Source organism: Lissotriton vulgaris, chromosome 6 (genome assembly GCF_964263255.1).
Source record: "Lissotriton vulgaris chromosome 6, aLisVul1.2, whole genome shotgun sequence".
NCBI lineage: Eukaryota > Metazoa > Chordata > Amphibia > Caudata > Salamandridae > Lissotriton > Lissotriton vulgaris.
The window spans coordinates 1,842,339,600-1,842,360,399 of NC_141694.1; the positions used below are offsets into that span (position 1 = coordinate 1,842,339,600).

Below are 20,800 nucleotides of genomic sequence, written 5' to 3' on the forward strand. Positions count from 1 at the left end.
TTGACTGGGTGAGAGCTTTCTGCTTAATTCAGAGACTCTGTCCCTCACCACCACTTGTTGTAAATATTTTTGTCCACCCTAAGCGTGGAAGGGTATTCTCAGATGTGAGACCCTTGCTCATTGCACCATCAGGATTCAAGCAAACCGGGCCGAAGACGGCTGTAATGCCAGAAACCGGTCCCCGGGAGCTTGTTTCCTTCCCAGTGTAAGAATTGGCTTTTGTAGTTTGGTTTGCCCTGTTCCCATCATGCACTGGGACAGGAACAGACTAATTTGCATACAGCCGGGTTCTGAAACTGGGATGGTGCCGTGAGCTAAAAAACGGTGTTGGATCTAGCCCTGATCTCTTGACTGGGTGAGAGCTTTCTGCTTAATTCAGAGACTCTGTCCCTCACCACCCCTTGTAAATATTTTTGTCCACCCTAAGCGTGGAAGGGTATTCTCAGATGTGAGACCCTTGCTCATTGCACCATCAGGATTCAAACAAACCGGGCCGAAGACGGCTGTAATGCCAGAAACCGGTCCCCGGGAGCTTGTTTCCTTCCCAGTGTAAGAATTGGCTTTTGTAGTTTGGTTTGCCCTGTTCCCATCATGCACTGGGACAGGAACAGACTAATTTGCATACAGCCGGGTTCTGAAACTGGGATGGTGCAGTGAGCTAAAAAACGGTGTTGGATCTAGCCCTGATCTCTTGACTGGGTGAGAGCTTTCTGCTTAATTCAGAGACTCTGTCCCTCACCACCCCTTGTTGTAAATATTTTTGTCCACCCTAAGCGTGGAAGGGTATTCTCAGATGTGAGACCCTTGCTCATTGCACCATCAGGATTCAAGCAAACCGGGCCGAAGACGGCTGTAATGCCAGAAACCGGTCCCCGGGAGCTTGTTTCCTTCCCAGTGTAAGAATTGGCTTTTGTAGTTTGGTTTGCCCTGTTCCCATCATGCACTGGGACAGGAACAGACTAATTTGCATACAGCCGGGTTCTGAAACTGGGATGGTGCAGTGAGCTAAAAAACGGTGTTGGATCTAGCCCTGATCTCTTGACTGGGTGAGAGCTTTCTGCTTAATTCAGAGACTCTGTCCCTCACCACCCCTTGTTGTAAATATTTTTGTCCACCCTAAGCGTGGAAGGGTATTCTCAGATGTGAGACCCTTGCTCATTGCACCATCAGGATTCAAGCAAACCGGGCCGAAGACGGCTGTAATGCCAGAAACCGGTCCGCCGGGAGCTTGTTTCCTTCCCAGTGTAAGAATTGGCTTTTGTAGTTTGGTTTGCCCTGTTCCCATCATGCACTGGGACAGGAACAGACTAATTTGCATACAGCCGGGTTCTGAAACTGGGATGGTGCAGTGAGCTAAAAAACGGTGTTGGATCTAGCCCTGATCTCTTGACTGGGTGAGAGCTTTCTGCTTAATTCAGAGACTCTGTCCCTCACCACCCCTTGTTGTAAATATTTTTGTCCACCCTAAGCGTGGAAGGGTATTCTCAGATGTGAGACCCTTGCTCATTGCACCATCAGGATTCAAGCAAACCGGGCCGAAGACGGCTGTAATGCCAGAAACCGGTCCCCGGGAGCTTGTTTCCTTCCCAGTGTAAGAATTGGCTTTTGTAGTTTGGTTTGCCCTGTTCCCATCATGCACTGGGACAGGAACAGACTAATTTGCATACAGCCGGGTTCTGAAACTGGGATGGTGCAGTGAGCTAAAAAACGGTGTTGGATCTAGCCCTGATCTCTTGACTGGGTGAGAGCTTTCTGCTTAATTCAGAGACTCTGTCCCTCACCACCCCTTGTTGTAAATATTTTTGTCCACCCTAAGCGTGGAAGGGTATTCTCAGATGTGAGACCCTTGCTCATTGCACCATCAGGATTCAAGCAAACCGGGCCGAAGACGGCTGTAATGCCAGAAACCGGTCCCCGGGAGCTTGTTTCCTTCCCAGTGTAAGAATTGGCTTTTGTGGTTTGGTTTGCCCTGTTCCCATCATGCACTGGGACAGGAACAGACTAATTTGCATACAGCCGGGTTCTGAAACTGGGATGGTGCAGTGAGCTAAAAAACGGTGTTGGATCTAGCCCTGATCTCTTGACTGGGTGAGAGCTTTCTGCTTAATTCAGAGACTCTGTCCCTCACCACCCCTTGTAAATATTTTTGTCCACCCTAAGCGTGGAAGGGTATTCTCAGATGTGAGACCCTTGCTCATTGCACCATCAGGATTCAAACAAACCGGGCCGAAGACGGCTGTAATGCCAGAAACCGGTCCCCGGGAGCTTGTTTCCTTCCCAGTGTAAGAATTGGCTTTTGTAGTTTGGTTTGCCCTGTTCCCATCATGCACTGGGACAGGAACAGACTAATTTGCATACAGCCGGGTTCTGAAACTGGGATGGTGCAGTGAGCTAAAAAACGGTGTTGATCTAGCCCTGATCTCTTGACTGGGTGAGAGCTTTCTGCTTAATTCAGAGACTCTGTCCCTCACCACCCCTTGTTGTAAATATTTTTGTCCACCCTAAGCGTGGAAGGGTATTCTCAGATGTGAGACCCTTGCTCATTGCACCATCAGGATTCAAGCAAACCGGGCCGAAGACGGCTGTAATGCCAGAAACCGGTCCGCCGGGAGCTTGTTTCCTTCCCAGTGTAAGAATTGGCTTTTGTAGTTTGGTTTGCCCTGTTCCCATCATGCACTGGGACAGGAACAGACTAATTTGCATACAGCCGGGTTCTGAAACTGGGATGGTGCAGTGAGCTAAAAAACGGTGTTGGATCTAGCCCTGATCTCTTGACTGGGTGAGAGCTTTCTGCTTAATTCAGAGACTCTGTCCCTCACCACCCCTTGTTGTAAATATTTTTGTCCACCCTAAGCGTGGAAGGGTATTCTCAGATGTGAGACCCTTGCTCATTGCACCATCAGGATTCAAGCAAACCGGGCCGAAGACGGCTGTAATGCCAGAAACCGGTCCCCGGGAGCTTGTTTCCTTCCCAGTGTAAGAATTGGCTTTTGTAGTTTGGTTTGCCCTGTTCCCATCATGCACTGGGACAGGAACAGACTAATTTGCATACAGCCGGGTTCTGAAACTGGGATGGTGCAGTGAGCTAAAAAACGGTGTTGGATCTAGCCCTGATCTCTTGACTGGGTGAGAGCTTTCTGCTTAATTCAGAGACTCTGTCCCTCACCACCCCTTGTTGTAAATATTTTTGTCCACCCTAAGCGTGGAAGGGTATTCTCAGATGTGAGACCCTTGCTCATTGCACCATCAGGATTCAAGCAAACCGGGCCGAAGACGGCTGTAATGCCAGAAACCGGTCCCCGGGAGCTTGTTTCCTTCCCAGTGTAAGAATTGGCTTTTGTAGTTTGGTTTGCCCTGTTCCCATCATGCACTGGGACAGGAACAGACTAATTTGCATACAGCCGGGTTCTGAAACTGGGATGGTGCAGTGAGCTAAAAAACGGTGTTGGATCTAGCCCTGATCTCTTGACTGGGTGAGAGCTTTCTGCTTAATTCAGAGACTCTGTCCCTCACCACCCCTTGTTGCACCGGTTTACCAGCACACCAATATTAAGCCTGTCTCAAAATAAGTGACTTGCTCAATAATATGTGACAGACCCCGTTGACAGACACCATTGTAATACAAATACCTGTAACCATGGACAAGATGGTGGTGGGGGAAACCCCGAAAGAAAGAACAACTGTCTGGATGAGACCTCTGTTAGCCAAGGAAAGTTCTCCAAATAAATAATGTCAAACCTCTAAAAGTGGAAGCAGACCAGATTCTCTGGGTGGACCGACCACTGCATAGAGAGTCAGAGAAGTTTAATTAACCGGCTTTTTAACTGCTGTGGCCAATATCTGATTTTGGGCTAAGCTTCCATCAACGATTTCTCTTAGACTACAGACCAGGATGGACTTTCAGAAGTCCTGTTACGTTATGTGACATTCACTTCTGAACACATCCTTACAGGAGTCCTCTTGGAGCTGTTTGTTTAGGACCAAGGTGGGAGGGAAAAAAAAATAACTGGGAGTAGTCTGTACTGTTTTTTCCAACCTTTCCAGAATGGCAGACCATAGTTTTTGTGGCGAAGCTGATGACCTCTTACCAAGACCCTACCCCTTGGCTGTCCTTTCTGACCTTTATAAATGGAGACTAGCAGGAACGTGGGAGCCGGCCTGTCTTTAATCCTTTGTATCAATAATGCCAGTATCAACATAGCCTGTTCTCTATACTCCGGCTGCAAGAGATTGTTCATGTTCTTGAAGAGGTCATCTTCCCCTGTATAGTCACATAGGTGCAGTTTGTAAATCAATGACTGAGTGATGGCGGACACTCGGGGCAGATTGTGCAGTTACGATACAGGCACGGCGAGAAGGAGAGGTGCAATTTAAGAGTGCAAACTGCACCGTTGTGAACTACATGGAGGCTGTTGGCTCTCTAACAAATAGAGACGTTGAAACATAGTTATATCGGCGCTTGGACCGCTCCTCATCTTGTACTCTAGCGGGCCCATATTCCCTGTCCTGCCTGTATGGAGGACTTGCCGGAATATTGTACTGGCTATACTGGAACGAACAGCCCACCCCGTTCCAGGGTAGGCAAGTCATGGGAAGCGAAGTAGGGGCTTGAATTGTGGCAATCCTGAAGAAGGCGTTTTCAGCTGAAACGCGCATTGAAGAGATTGAATCTAAGCCACAATAGTGCAAAATTATTGAGTTGTTGCCATTACATTTGCATAGATATGAAGGAAAAGACAGATTAAGAAAAACTGTGAAATGTTCAAATAGCTATGAATTTTATGTTGATGCACAAGACCAATGTTGCTAGAGTTTCAGGACCGGTATGTGTTGGGATGTTTGGTAAGCCTTTGGAATGTATGCCGCATGTGGTATGGCAGACTACTGAATGTATATGCTTTTAAATAGACTAATATTGTTTCCCGTGTAGACCTGCTTTCGAGAATACTGAGGACAAATGCCTAAGTTCATATAAACAAGTTATGTCCCTTGAGCAATACCTGATGAGATTCAAGAAGTGTTGATGAAATTTACGAATAAAATTACAAATAAATTATAAAACATAACCCTTTGGGCCGTACATTTATGTGTGGATATGAGGCCTATGAGCTTGAAGGTAAGGACCAGGTTGCCGGGTGATTGCCCACTGCCTCCAGATCAAGCAAAGAATTGAATTCACACCATATGTCTTCTTAACAAGGACTTGTACAATTGGTCTTCCTCACCATACTGATAGTTCTACACCAACTGGAAATATGCCTGAAGCCAGTCACCCAGAGCAAAATATCAATTCTCCATGAAGAGATATGATTATTCCTCTTACCTAACTGAATGCTCTGAAGAAGGCCTGAAGAAATTCCAGACCGCCCTCAATGCCTACATATTCTTGGTTCAAAACATCAGCCTGTAAAGATCGATTCGTTTTCCTAAAAGATTAGTTTTATTTCTTTTTAATGGGAGTTAATGAGTTCTCGCTTTTCTAGCTCTCTTTTCATCTCCGTCTGATTTGCCCTTTTGCTCAATGCGCTTACCCACTCTGATTGATTTATTTATTTTAGCTTTACCGCTTTTTACGCCTCAACTTTGAGATGCCCCTTCACAGTTCTCCATCAGAACAGCATGTTTAGTATCTGCCGCTGAATACTAACCAATAGTGGAATCAAGAAAATACATCCACGTTTTGATCAGTCTGGTGCTTGCCGTATTTTTAGTTCCCTGTTTTTTAAACTTGGGATTTGCCATTACTACTATATATAAATAGTATGCATGTACGGTTCTGTATAGTAGCATCCTATGTTTTTTCCCCTTTGGTAAAGTTTGGCACTTCCACAGAAGGTGATACTCTTTTAACAACAAATCCAGAGCCTCGTAGTTGAATTTTAGAGTTAAGCAGGATTATACTGTGAGTTAAAGATCACATAGAAAATAAACTGACATCTTACAGTGCCATGGGCAAAGCCAAACATTTGGAAAGATCTTTCTCTATTGGTTTTTTCATCATAAATTCTGTTGTGGTGAGGAATTATTCGGTGATAGCTAGCTAGAGTGGTCACGCATATTCAATAAAAAAAAAAAGAAACAGCATGAGCACAGGCTTTTCTGGTTCCTAATTCTTGGCTTTTCTTTCTTACAGCAATCCCCTTGGATATTGCCCAGAACATCCCAAACATGGCGCTGCTAGTCACAATGCACGGAGGGCACATTGGCTTCCTGGAAGGTCTTTTCCCGCGGCATGAGAATTACATGGACCGCGTGTACCGGCAGTTCATCAGTGCTGCATTCGAACATCCGGAGGAGCTCAGTGAAATCTGCAACGGTGGCGACGACTGGACAAGCACAACTCCTAGATAGTGATAACAAGAGTATGCCCCTTTACCCTGGGCCCAAGCAATGAAGGACATTTACTTAGGCCAGACAAGGGGTAACTCTTAGCTCCTCCAGACAGACATGTCTAGTTTAGTGAACCACTAATATCATTTAATATTGAAATGTAGTTTTTTTTAAGTGTGTGTGATAGACTATCTTGCACTAAAGACTCATAGAGCACAATTTTACCCAGCTAACAATGCACTTTAACAATGCGATCCTTTTTTGGGGAGAGGCCAAAAAGGGATGTTAGAGGCCAAAATACCCCATGATCTTCTTTCTGCTTTTAGAAGTGATGTCATTGCATTATTGGACCCAATGAATCGCTCTTGCATTCCTAAAAGTGGACTCTAAAGCTCGCTCTCACGTGGTGTAGAGTGACCCTATGAGACGCTCTTCTAGGGTTAAGGGTGACCTCTGTAGTATTCTTTTCAGATTGGACCAGGCCGGGGCCCATCCTGTTTCTGTAGCGTTGACTTAACCGTTGTCTTCAATGAAGCTGAGGGTGAGAAAGAGCAAGCTAATGAGGGATCCAGTATCTCTTCCTGGCCCAGCAGATGGACGTCAAACGTGATATCCACCTTCCTAGGCTGATGATGGTCAGGGCCGTCCCATCTGGACGGCAATGTTTCAAAAAGGCAGGTCTGGCCGGCTCCCCACGCGATCTCTGCATTCTCCGAGTAGATTAGTTATTTAACCCCTTCGCTGCGGCGGCTATTCCGCCGCAGCACTAAGGGGGTGGGGCAGCCGCGCGGCGGTTCCGTGCTTGTAACGGAACCGCTCCGTCACGGCTCGCGGGTGAGCTGTACTTGTGACGGAACGGTTTCGTCACGAACCCCCCCCCCCAGCCCATTAAAACGTCGGCGCAGGCGCGGAATTCGTGCCGCGCAAGCACGGCGAGCAGGCCGTGACGGAACCGTTCCGTCACAAGCACAGCTCACCCGAGCCTTGTGACGGAACGGTTCAGTCACAAGCATGCAAGGGGTTAAGATTTATTGCATTGTGCTAAAGTGTCCTAACTATGGAAATTAAATACAAATAGAAAATACATATATTTTAACATACTGAACTTAAAATAGACTTCAGGATCAATTTGACTATAATCACCCCTCACATTTGGGATAACTGGTGAACACTGTGTCAAGTGGTTTACCCAACTTTACATAGTGAATAGTAGTCTCTGACTTACGCAGTGCAATCCGCAGTGTACCTATCTTCATATATAAAATAGTGAGGTTTTAGGTCTTCGGACGCTGCTATTGACAGACGTTACCCCAAAGTCCAAGGATTTGTTTTCAGCATTCAGCAGTAAAGTATTTTTCTCCTAGAGCACCTATTGTCTTCTCCAATCATAACCAAGATGTGTTCTCAACAGAGACTCCACTGTTCAAGTCACTTCCTTTACACCTAGGAGCAGCACGGATCACCAGCATACCGGGAACACGTAATAGTCTCGTTGATTTGTATAGGTGCGACACACCAACCAGTGGTATCATGGAACAAGAGAATACGTTGAGATGGTGTGTCACCGACAGTATTTGGGCCAAGGCTGGTTCTCTCTGGGGGTGAAAATGTATTAATGTGCACAGCCGTGCAGGTGCACGGGTTTGCCTAAGCACTTACTTTCTACGTTTGCCCTGGCAGGAATGTAACTGGCCCTACATAAGCTCTGGAGCATCAAGCATGTGATAAAAAGCACTTAGAGGACACAATCTCCAAACTACCTTTTAATAATTCTGATCCATTGGCAGGTAGAGCTTGTCAGAAAGGAAATGTAGGTTTTGTGGAGATCATGATATTTTAAAATAGTACAGATAGCTCAAAGGTAATGTCTTCTAACAGCCATAACTAATTCAGCATTATGTATACACTTTAAAGGATTAGCACTTAAAAAGTTTGTTTTGTGTTTGTTTTCATTTTGTAATGACTAGCTCCCTCTTGCCTCCCTCTCCTTCCCACCCCAAACAGTCCTCTTTCTCTATTGGTCAGCAAAGTAAAAAATAAGCATGTATTATCTCCTAGTGGTTTCAGCACAAGCATCAGGCCCCAGAGAAAGAAGTGCTCACCAGGCAGCATTGTACCTTTCAGCACTGAGAACAGCACATGGCTCCAACAACCTTTAGCATTGCCAGGGAGCAAAACAAAATGGGATCCCTTAGAACAGATACACAAAAGCTTCTAATTTAATTCTAGGTGAAACGTCTATGTTTGTCAACATCCCTACTGTACGTTGTTGGTGCATTGTCACTGTTAACAGATTTAAAGCCTCAGTTCCCTTTGAGCTTATCACCAGGCCTGTTCCTGGAGCAGCAGCTCTTGTGTATCTACATTTTGTGTTCTTCATCACTTTTTAGTCTTCCGACATTGGGTGCCTATCAATATCCCTGTCTTTTTTCACTCTCCCCCCGCCTTGATTGAAAACAATGTATATAGAGTGGCTTATATTGGCTACAGCACAGGACAGATTTGTAAACTTTTATATGGAAGTTCGGAAACTAAAGAAAATTGTGGCACTAATTCCACAGATGTGTGGACATTTAGACCAGCAGAGGGAACTTGGTTACAATAGAAAATGTGTTAGATTTCCTGGAGTAATAGGTTTATGTGGGAAACGAAGATTGCTGTTCCGTGGGGAGATGGTATGACCATGTTGTGGAATGGCTGTGAGCATAAGCATTTCCAAGGTTTATTTTCAATCCCTTATATATCAGAAGTTACCTCCAAACTATGTGTAAGGGTGTGAATGTGGTGGGAATTTGTCCCAGGCACCCCTATTGTTTCAGGATGTGTGGAGCACGGGTATCTCCAAAGGGCATAATTGATTCCTGGGGGGGAAAAAAACAGTTTATTTTGCTAATGCGCATTTCTACAACCCTTACTACTATTTAGAGTTCTGAAGATTTTTGCGGAAGGCCAAAAAACCACAGATCCAGGCACATCGTCAGTAGAAAACTATACTTTGTAGATTTGAAGTAACTTTAAAAATACGCGAACCAGCCAGTTAATGACACTTTTTAGGAGTGCCATAAGGGGTTGGCTGAGCACGTGCAGCAAGTGTCTCCTATCACATGTTCACACCCTTCTCGAGCAATCACATTGCATCTTTTGAAGCCATATTATTACAGTTTAGGGCTCCTATTGAATCTTCTATAATTCTCTTGTTCAAAGCACACACACAACTCAATTCATACAACAAAAGCAGAAACATCTGTGTTATTGTTGTATGATGATATTTGAACCAAATCGGTGAACGTGTGCACTATTGGAGTAATGTTGTGTGTTGTCTTTTCAGACATGGTCTTTTCAGAGTGATAGATCAAGCGAACAGCTCATCTCATCCAACTGAAAAAATAAAACCTCGTTTTCCACAGATGTTTCTATTTTTACTTGTGTTTCTGATTTATTCTGAACAGTCATTCTTGTACAGAAGTTACCCAACTTAATACTAAATTTATATAGGGACTGCAGACTTTGGAACTGGGAAACCAGGTTTCAGTCCCTGCGTCGGGTCAACATCCTGTGATTCTGGGCAAATCACTTGGGGGACAATTATGGTGTCTTTCGGAAAGTCTCCGACCGACATCTCCACTTTCAATTCTGACTGCTTAATAACAATGTGGGTGGTCAAAATTGAAATCAGCTGGTCATTCTGGCTGGATTCTGATGGGCCAGTTGGAGGCCCTAATGTAATCCCTGGGACGGCGTTTTCGCTGTCAGGATTACGTTGCTGGTTTCCGACAGGCTTTCTATGTCGGGCTTTCCGACATGTTGAGCTTTTGGGAAAGCAATTTTTGGGGCCCCTAGCAGAGCCCCCATTCCTCCACGGGCTCCGGTTAGGGACCGAGGGGGGCACCTATTGTGCCCACTGTTGCAGGCACCATGAGGTGCCTGCCACCCGGTGGGGGGATTAAAAATCTCGAATTACTACATGGGAGCTCCTGCTTCGGCCGATTTACGGCTGCAGCACAAGCTCACATGGAGAAATGGAAGTATGCGACCGCATCATGTGCGGTCGCATTGTAATTGCGGAGTCCGGACCCACAAACAGAGGTTGGTTGGTCCCGAGACCGTGGCGACATCGTAATCAGGCCCTCTATGTCCCTAGCAAAAAATGAATCTGATCTTGTGTAACATAATTTGCTTCTCATGTAAAAGCTCTAATGTATGCCATATGCGTGTGACCTTTCACAGGGCCAGGGCAGACATGGTCCTAGTTTACCCTATATACCCCACACCCTGCTAGGGATCAACAAAGTGTGATGTAAAAAGAGAAATGTTAAGAGAAGTGATGGGGACTGTAGTGCATGTTAGCATGATCTTTAGACCTTTATTGGTTTAAAAACCTATGTATACTTAGCTCAGTATGGAACTGTGTATGATTAACATGTGCTCCATGTTCTGCCTTCTCGCTTTGTGAGATCCAGCGCTGACTGTCTGCTCGGTTGCAGCAGGATGTCGCAGGACGAGGAACTGTTGGCCATGAGCTCCTTCCCGATTTACAAATAAATCTCTTCAAAAGCATCTTGTGCCTCCTCCTCTTACCTTCTTGACAGGGATTTATCAGCAACTTAGACCAAATGTGTTACCAAAGAAGGGTATGGAGGAGACAGGCACATGCCAAACACAAATACATACTCAAATACCTGATGCTGATCCCCAAACTGTTAATGCAATAATTAGGAGTTGCCTGACTAAGCGAAATAAGATTCATTTGAGATCATTTTGAAAAGTAGTGGACCCACATTTAATATTGCTGGGTCAAGGACATGCAAGGCACATGTCAGGCACCAATACACACTCGAAACACCTGCCATTAATCCTTATACTATTAATGTACTAATGCCATATTGCTCGACCAAGCGGAATAACATTAACTTTAGAGCACTAGGAAAACAACTTGAAGGTAATGTACCTTATTTCAATACCATGGCTTGTCAATGTTTCTTCCCCAGTGCCGAATTATCAACTGTGTCAACCGTGGGAAAGCATATTTCCAATCTTATAGAAGGTGACACAAGGTAGCCTGTCAATAGTGGCACTGCCTCAGATTCGTAAACTGCTTTATAAAGAGCATGGCGACCTACAAGCAGTAGACCTTGGTATATCCAAGGTATGTGACTTGTTCACAAGCTCAGAATCTGAGGATGCTTAAAATAATTTTTTAAGGTGATTTTTTGATGCACACAGAAACCCCAATTGAAATATATGCCTGTGGGTACCAACAACTACATTCAAGTTGAAACATGTATGTGAAATCGATTCAATTTGCAATCTTAAATACAGGTTGATGGGTACATTGAGTGGATAACAGACGCTTATGATGTTATGATTGCAGAGGAGGATTGGACCCCACACATTATAATTGATACTCCTACCCAGGAATAAGTTATAACGGGTGTCTTCTGCTCTTTAATACCCAAGTCGTCCTTCAAGGACCACTATGCCTCAAAATGGAAATTACAGTTGGCACTAGCTTTTTACAAAAACAAACTAGTTGGGATAGGGGAGAATGGAATATGTTATTCCTTATTGGGATGAGCTAAATCTGGTGACAGTACCCTATGAAGATAGAGGGTTTAAAGATAAACTATAGTATCAGGCATAATTGTCATGTGCCCATCCACAATGAGCACCCGATTTGGCTGATGAGTCCTGGAAATTGGCTTCAGAACCTGAACCAACACTATGTGACATATACAATACAAAATACTCCTACTTCAGTTTGATGGCACAGCTGACACCTAACATGTACAAGATGTAGCTAATGGCTTTTTCACACAAAAGCATCGCGTCAAAATACCTGACAGCATTTGTATTTGGAGGGATGCATTGCAGGTTCGGTTTCTTACCTCAGGGGTATAAATAGCTTTGATATTTTTTTCAGCATGCATCATTGAGTTCCTGTTGGAAGATATGAGCTTAGTGTTGGGGATGGATGGCATATACATAACAAATGCTCATTTAGAAAAGCACATTCAACAAATAGAGAACATTGTCAGTATATTAGCAGGTGTAGCATACAAAATAAATTTCAGGAAATACAAAATAGGTTTCTTAAATGTGACTTTTCTGGGTTGTAGTCGTCATGTGAGAGAATGCGACAAGTTCTAGAGAAGTGTGCTACAGTTTGACCCCTATCAAAAATTACAAGCATTAAAATGCAGAAGTGTTTTATTTTATTACTATATACCTTCCATACTATACTGCGAGAGTTTAACCATTGTAGTAATTTACTGCCCCCACATTTCAATGAAAGGTCTTGGCAGGAGAACACACTTGCGTTTTGAGGGATTACCTAAGAGACATGGTGCCACTGCTTACAGGAAGACCTGCAACAAGTGTAATGTACCGAGGATGGAGGCCCCAGTAATGCTGAAGACGATCCACAGTGCTCACTACAATGGAAGAGATCCCAGTAAACAAAACATTGTATGATGTAACAGCTGCCGCCTGTGCCTCTCACCAAAGTAGCAAAACCTTTTGATGCAGTCTACGTCAATGATATTGTTTCACTTTCTTCAAGCAGTTGCTTCATATGCTTGTAGCCACTGCCCCAAAGCATAGCTTGGACAGTTGCAAAAGATCGGTTGTCCTTCTTGGCAATGGAAGGGATGCGTACCTTATACTCAGATCAAAGGTTGGCTCTTACTTCAAAGCACTAGCAGAGGGGCTTACCGAAGTGCAGGTACTACTCCAATTCTCTAATCCATTCAAACTGGAAATTAACTGAATTATAGAGAGGTTGACTAGAATGATCAGCTAGACTTTAACTATGAGGGTTTTAAGTAATGGAGCATCGTGGCTAACCAACATACATATCACTAAAAGAGCATTAAGTAACTTGGCAGCATACCACATTATATTTTGTTTGATATGAAGAAGTTTGTCTCCAATCAGCACTCAGATTCTGGCAGGTCTCTATTGAATTCTAAATAAATGAGCTCTAACCTTCTTGCTAGACCACCAGTACCCTCTTAACTGTCCTGTGAGCTACTGAAATACTACAATGCTCAGCAACACTTAAGGGTAGAAGGGGGAAAAAGGGAATAAGAAGCAATGGTCAAGAATAACTGGATTGGTACCCACGACTCTACCACGTCGTCTTTCTATCCTGCTTGAAAAAGATGAGTCAGAATGTGATGATTCCAAACACAAAAGAATGCATTGTATTACAAGTTCTACTTTGTGGAGTGGTGTGGCTCACTGGTTAGAGGCGGCAGACCCGTAAGCAGAGAACGGCCAGGGATCAGGGTTCAATTCCCGAAGCGGCAGGGTCGTGGACCAGGGTCAAACGGACTCGATAATTCTCGCCTCAGTGCCTACTCTAACCAGTGTACACACTCTGCAACTCTGGGCATTAAGCTTGCCTCATCTCTACAACGGCCCCCCACAGACGCCGGGGATGCTTGGCTCCACCTTGGAGATACCCAGAAGGGACCATCTCACAGGGAAAACCAGGACGGGTTCCCCAGCGGTCTCCAGCGCCAGGATACTCCCTGAAGTCACAGTGCGCTTTACAAGTACACCCACCCACTTTCCTTACCTTTTTGCTCTTTTCACCTTAACTCAGTTGTGGCCTAAATGCCTCTGCTTTGAGGTTCTTTACTCCTGTTTTGATCTGCAAATCCCCTTTGATCACCTTTTTCGCCCCTCACAGGTTTCTCAATCATTACATTGTTGCTGAATCTCAACTCTTTGAGTTCATATGCTGCATACCTTTACATTAGACTAACCTTACTGATTTTACAATCAAGTTGCTGTTTGCTTTCTTTCAGATGACCACTGTCATGTTAGGAAACTGGTTACTGTGCTCAGCAGAAATGAATACTTCTGAGCTGGTTGTGGTTACAGGTAAGTACTCTATCAAGGTTCCTTCCATGTCTGTCTCCAACAGCCAAGCAAAGCACATGGATTTAAGCATGGTTTAAACACTAAAGCTCCCAAAATGTCCACCAAGATTTATAAAACTCGCACGATTCTGGGAAATGCTGCAACACCCCCAAAGATGACGCCATACGTTAACTGAAGCATCCAACATTACAGAGGAGCCATGTCTCATTGTTACATCTGTAACTTGAGTTAGCCTCTCACTTCACACTTGCTCGTTGGTAGGCCATGTTCATCATAAACAGCTATATTGGTGAGACCTCTGAACAGTGAGGAGGCAGTTGTGGAGGGGACTGTCCTTGAGATCTGGACTGTGACAGTCACACCTTGACTGTTACAGAATTTGTAGATAATCAGACACAGATGCAAGCTTCTTTGCACGCTTCCCTCTCCACATTTGATGCAATTGGCTCATTATCGAGCCTAGTGACATCATCACAGAAAAAATAACTGAGAAAGATGTATCTGGGCATCCCTACCTGGAGGTTGTACTAGTGGCAGCTATGGAAGGCACAATAGCTGTGATGCTTCTGTGGGTCAAGAATAAAAGGTAGGTGTCGATCGACTTAGTCAAACAGTTGTCTGGTGACGAGGCTGCAAAATTATACACTGCAAGAGAAATCCCTCCATGATTTGTAACTGCCTGAAGAAGCAGTTTACTATGTGTCAATCACTGTGGTAGGAAAAAATGAAGGACGGCATGACGTGCATCCTGCTGTTACGTTAGCTGCACATGCACTGGAAGTGTTTGTTTATTTGTAAAGTGCACTTCTCGCCTGTGACGGTATCCTGGTGCTGAGCAGGTGTGTGTACCTAGCCTGGCTATGGTAGGTTGGGTAATTGAAAAACCAGGTCTTCAGCTTTTTGCATAATTAATTCAAGAAGAGAGGAGGAGGCTCTGATGGGAATATTGATTCATGCTTTAGGAGCGATGTAGGAGAAGGCTCGTCCTCCTGCCACTGGTAATGGATTTGAATTCAACTCAGTGAATGATACATCTGAAATACACCAGACTAGAACTCACACCAGTCGGAGGATGAAACCTTTTCCACAGAGCATGACAGAGAAGATCAGATTGATGCGTGCACCATCAGTTTCCATTCATTTGCTTCCAGGGTGTGTTTGGGGGCAGGACTCTACGGGCCCATGATTCCTGACACCAGTAGGCAGACTCCGCTTGCCGAGCCGGAGCACAAATTCAACGGACATGGATTGCAGCACGGGACACGCACTTACAGTGTGTTTGTAGGCAGTACTCAAAGCCCCAGAATTCCTTGTCGCCAGCAGGTGGAGGCCGCTCGCCGAGCGGGAGTATCAATTCTGTGGCTCTAGACCGCACTGTGTGACATGCCTAGGTGCGTACCCAGACGAATAGCGTGAGCCTCATTTATGAGAAATGACGCATCGCTGCGTGAAAGCAGTGATGCGTCACTTCTCAGTGCGCACTCCTTGCGACATTCCTGATGCGTCATATTTAATGAATGAAGCATCATGTCGCAAGGAGTTACAGATACGTCAGTATTTCTGATGTATCTGTAAGCGTAAAAGTGACGCATTGCTGGAATGTGTCACAAAAGTGACGCAACTCCAGCAATGCGTCCTTTCACATGGGGCAAGCCCCATGTGAAAGGGCCTGCGTCAGTCTTACGCCTGCTGTGAGGCAGGCGCAAGATTTTGACGCAACAGTGTCCTAAAAGTGACGCAGTGAAATCTATGAGATTTCACTGTGTCACTTCTACGACCCTTCCTTGCGCCGGAACACCCCGCATACATTATACCTGGCACAGATATAATGTGGCTGAGGGGTTTGCAAAGTGACGCATCTACCTAGATGCGTCACTTTGAAAATATGGCGCAACAAGTCGCATTTTTTACACCACTGGTGCGTCACAAAAAGTGACGCACCGGCGGCGTAAAAGTGACGCACAGCCTCATAAATGAGGTCCCGTGTTTTCAATGCCCGAAAGGGACCGTGCTACCCTCTCTCGCCCTCACTTACGTCTGCCTCTCAGCCACTCTCTCCACACTTTCTCTCTTTCTCCAATTGTTTTCCTCTTCCCTTCTCATCTGTTTAACCCCTTCCCTCTCTCATACACTCCTCTCCCCAGGACACATTTCACAGTGAAATTAACTGTATTTAAAATTTAGGGGCATATTATCAAGAACAGGCGATAAAATTATCGCCGCTTTATCGGCAGGAAACTGCCGCTAAAGCGGCGATAATGGGCTTGATAATAGGCCCTTGTGAATTCCCATAGCAGCCCAGGTTCTGGTGTTAACCTGGGCTGCTATGGGAATTCACAAGGGCCTATTATCAAGCCCATTATCGCCGCTTTAGCGGCAGTTTCCTGCCGATAAAGCGGCGATAATTTTATCGCCTGTTCTTGATAATATGCCCCTTAGTCCTTAATTTTAGCCTAGGTTTTCCAGTGCACACCATGGCGCATAATAGCGAATAAATCACCCAAATGTATTGAAAGTAAGTTTAAATAACACCAGTTAATATCATAATGAATTTTCTTACATACACAATAAATACAATATTATGTCTCTTTGTTTAAATGTTTTCTTTCATATTTAATGTACAAAACCCTTTCTTTTCTTTTTGTTGATGGCTTGGATAGCCTTTTAACAAGTCAACAGTGCACACATGGTATGCTTTCTTTTGTTTTCAAAACCTGAGCCATTAAGCATTCTGTTTCCCACTTGCATCTGAGGCCGCCTTTTGATAATTATCAGCACGGCCTTCTTTTCTATATGGTTAATTTGTACCCAGACAGTAAACAAAACATGTACTTTACCGCATGCTGTTTCATTTCACAGTTTGTTGAGAACTTTCAGCCAATAGGCTAAATTATTTCCTTGCAGGATACACATCCTGCTTTCAAAACACAATTGCACTTTACTATAGGTTTCTGCAAAATATTTGTATCATCTATACAGTTTTTTAAACATCACTTAATTTTCATACAGACAAAAACATTACAGGATTTCCCCAAACACACATATGGTTAGGTTACGCCACGTTTGCTGTTGTAGGCTGCACAACATGTGTTTTGGTTGTACAACTAGTGACTCTGCAGAGTACGTACTTTTTTTTATATTCAAAGCTGTGTAACATGCTGTTTGTTTTAAACACTTTTAGCCTTTAAATTAGTGCTTAATTTGAGCTGGTGTTTTCTAGTGCACACCAAGACAATTAATTATTACCACCTGCTTTTATAGCAAAAAATATACCCAAACATAGTAAAGGGAATTCAAATAGCAGCAGTTAAGGCGATAACATATGTTTTTACATATAAGGAAACTAATTTATTTGCACAGAATCACAGTATGTTGGGACCACGGCAATACTCTAAATGTAATCCTCCTCTTCAAAGTTGGCACCTTTGTTCCTATATTTTTGCCAATGTATTTGTTCGTCTTAGTTATGTAAGATACTGTTTCTATGCTAAAATAAAACTTATTTCGACTCTAGTTTATATAAATATATATGTATATACATGTATTCTTTATTCTGCACAATGTTGGTTTTGTGCGTGCTGTATAAAGTGCCTGTTCTGTAATATGCTGTTTGTCTTTTATAACACCCAGTACTAAGTCATCTGTGTTATACTTACCATTTAGGTTACACTATATTGCTTTTCTTTGCGGTGTTTTATAAATATGCAGCTACATTATTTTTACACTCTAATACCTCTGACATATTTGTGTTGCAAATCTATCTTTACCACATATGGCACTGCGCCCTGCAGCATGGCTCGCAAAAGAAGCATTTGCAATGCAATAGGTCTCGCTTTTTATTAAAGTTAGAGCTATTGGAGTTAAAAATGAAAATGTTTTATACTTTTGCTTTTTTATACCAATAGCAATTGCACTCTGCAAATATAATTACTCAACTGCAAATAAAAAAAATAATAGTAAAAAAACAGTCATTTTAAACACCAACAGCTCTAACTTAAACAAATGCGAGACCTATTGCATTGCAAATGCTTGTTCTACTTTGTGGTACCGGCCCCGTCTAATGTTGTGAATCCAGTAGTGCATTGTCCTATCACGTAATAGATTGGTCACCGCAAATCCAGCTGCTGTATAGAGCATGTGCTTGGGTTTCTGATATGTACAAGCCCTATAGCCACCACAACGTCACTTTTTCTGAAGTTGTGGTGGCGATAGGGGTTTAGCCTTATTTACAAGGCAGCGTAAAGCCGCTCAACACTGCCTTGTAAATAAGGCACCCTGTCAAGCTGTACTTAGCATGAAAGGGGCGTGCGATGGGTGTTGTGGTGGAACGAACACCACAACACCCATTGATTTCGACGCTGCCCCCATGTACAAGGGCAGTTTACATAGGAGGCAGCACCAAAATTAAGACCTGGTCTTAAATTGGCGAAACAAGGAGAAATGCATTATTTCTCCTTGTTTTTGCTTTTTCCATGTGTGCTGCGTTGCGCAGCACACATGGAAAAAGCAAACTGCCACGGATTGTTTATGTGCAGGAAGATCCCTCCCTGTACATAAACAATTTGTAAAAAATAAAAGAGTGCTATTTTGTGACTTACATGTGTGCTGCAGGGACCAGCACACATCAAAGTCACAAAATGGCATTTTAGGACAGTTTGTGTGCAGGAAGGGACCCCTTCCTACACAGTAACAACCCCCTGCAGGCAGACACCCTTGTACCATGACTCCGTATCAACCTAAATAATAGTATTATGTAGCATAGAAAATGGGGAGTTCTAGGCTCATTGGTTATGGGTGTGTGATGAACAATATTGGGATGTATCTTTTATTTAGTCTAAATATATTTATAATAGCTCAGTGTTCATCGAGATGGTTATTCTAGCTTACATGATTTGCAGAACCAGAGAAAGCTCATAACATATACTATTTTAAGAAGCCAGGGTGCATTGATTCTGAGGGTTCAGGCAGGACCCCATAGCTTTTGTCCCATAATTCTCTGACAGGTTTGTCAGATGTTCAGCACCCCTCCACCTTTTAGCATACGTCAGACGTATGAGTGGGAAATACATGTCCATTCTCCTTACTTCCACAGTTTCCTTTGTTGTCTAGGGAAAGATACCAGCTGCGCCCCTTTCTGGGTAAACCCTACTTTTTACAGAATGACAGGGTTCTTTTATGGTGGCAGACAATTTCATCTTCTCCACTCCACCATACAGTGATTAAAAACAAAGAAGGAGGTGCTATGCTTTTGTTATAAACACATCACACCAGGGAACATAGACCTTACACAGCCACAAAAGCGACTCTCTAGTTATGGTTCAGCTTCATTTTCCATTGAAAATTAATTTTTGGGATTCGAATAACTTTGGTGCCATCTGGGGGCGGGGGGCGTGGTTAACAGTATGGCCAGCTAGACGTGTTGGTCAGAACTCCTGCCCCAGACAACATCCTTCACAAATCCTGGCGGAACGGAATTCAAACCGGGGGAAACAGAGTCAGAAGACCCCCCCCCCTGCATAACAGGATCTAGAAGCAGCAGGTGGTCTGACTCCGCCGGCGAAGAAACAACTGAGTGAGACTCCGGGGGGGGGGGGGGGGGGGGGGGGGGGAGGCAGCCTGCCTTACCTTCGAATGCCGGCACCTGCCCCTCGAGCCTAAGATAGACAAGGCCCTGGAAGACGTTGAAACCCGAAGCGGGGGCTCTGTGGGCAAGGGAACACACGTATGGCAAAGTAGCTTTGCGACGAGGTCCCACCCAGAGAGTCTGCTAATCCCAATCTCGAGGTGGCTTACAAACTCTTAAATGGCGGTCCAGCCCCTCGCAGGTAAACTGCAGGGAGCCTTAGAGGTCAGCCGGACCCTGATCGGGGGTTCTGAGCGGAGAAGTACCCCTTGTGGGCTGAAGAACATGTTACTTACCTTCGGTAACGATATATCTGTAAGAAACAGTAGTTAGTATTAGATTCCTTACCTCAGAAAATCCCCAGGCGTCAGACTGAGTCCGGAAATTTTTGCGTAGCAGTAACGTGGTGCGTCGGTAGGCGTCGTCCGCGGGTCCAGCGTCGTGGGCGCCGTGATGACGTCGTCGGAGTACTTAGACGCCGCCTCCGCGAGCTGACGTCAGTTCTTATACACAGCTTTTCCGCGCTAAAAACGCAGAGCGATGTTAAAAACCAACACTGGTGCCATTGAAACTAGGGCCCTGAAAGGGGATGACCTTAACCCGAGATATCGTTTCGCAGAACGGGGAGGATGGGTGGGCCGGTAAGGAATCTAAAACTAACTACTGTTTCTTACAGATATATCATTACCGAAGGTAAGTAACTTGTTCATCTGAAAAAAACAGGTTAGTATTAGATTCCTTACCTTAGAATAGATACCCCAGCAATACCAACCCCGGTGGTGGGTTTGCGAACCAATAATCACACCAGAAAGTCCTGGAGGACGGAACGGCAAAAGAAGCCATCCCTCCGGACTTGGCTGTCCAGGCAGTAGTGTCTTGCAAACGTGTGCAGCGAGGCCCACGTAGCTGCCTGACAGATGTCCTGCAAGGGGACTCTCCGGCCCAGGGCAGTGGTAGCCG

At 44.5% G+C, this 20,800-nt stretch overlaps 1 protein-coding gene across 3 annotated transcripts in view; it reads left to right on the forward strand.

Annotated features, from left to right (window-relative positions):
- Positions 1-9,736, forward strand: part of ABHD1 (abhydrolase domain containing 1) — a 74,360-nt gene extending 64,624 nt beyond the window's left edge. Inside the window, exons 9-10 of one of the 3 annotated variants that reach the window (XR_015296709.1) lie at positions 6,134-7,156; positions 7,303-9,736. Coding sequence is in view for 1 of the 3 variants with exons in the window: in XM_086928140.1 (XP_086784266.1) it covers positions 6,134-6,351 (218 nt within the window). In the remaining 2 variants the exon portion in view is untranslated. Of the gene's footprint in view, positions 1-6,133 lie in introns of all 3 variants that reach the window. The other 2 variants (XR_015296708.1, XM_086928140.1) reach the window with 2 other exon arrangements.
- Positions 9,737-20,800: the final 11,064 nt, after the last annotated feature.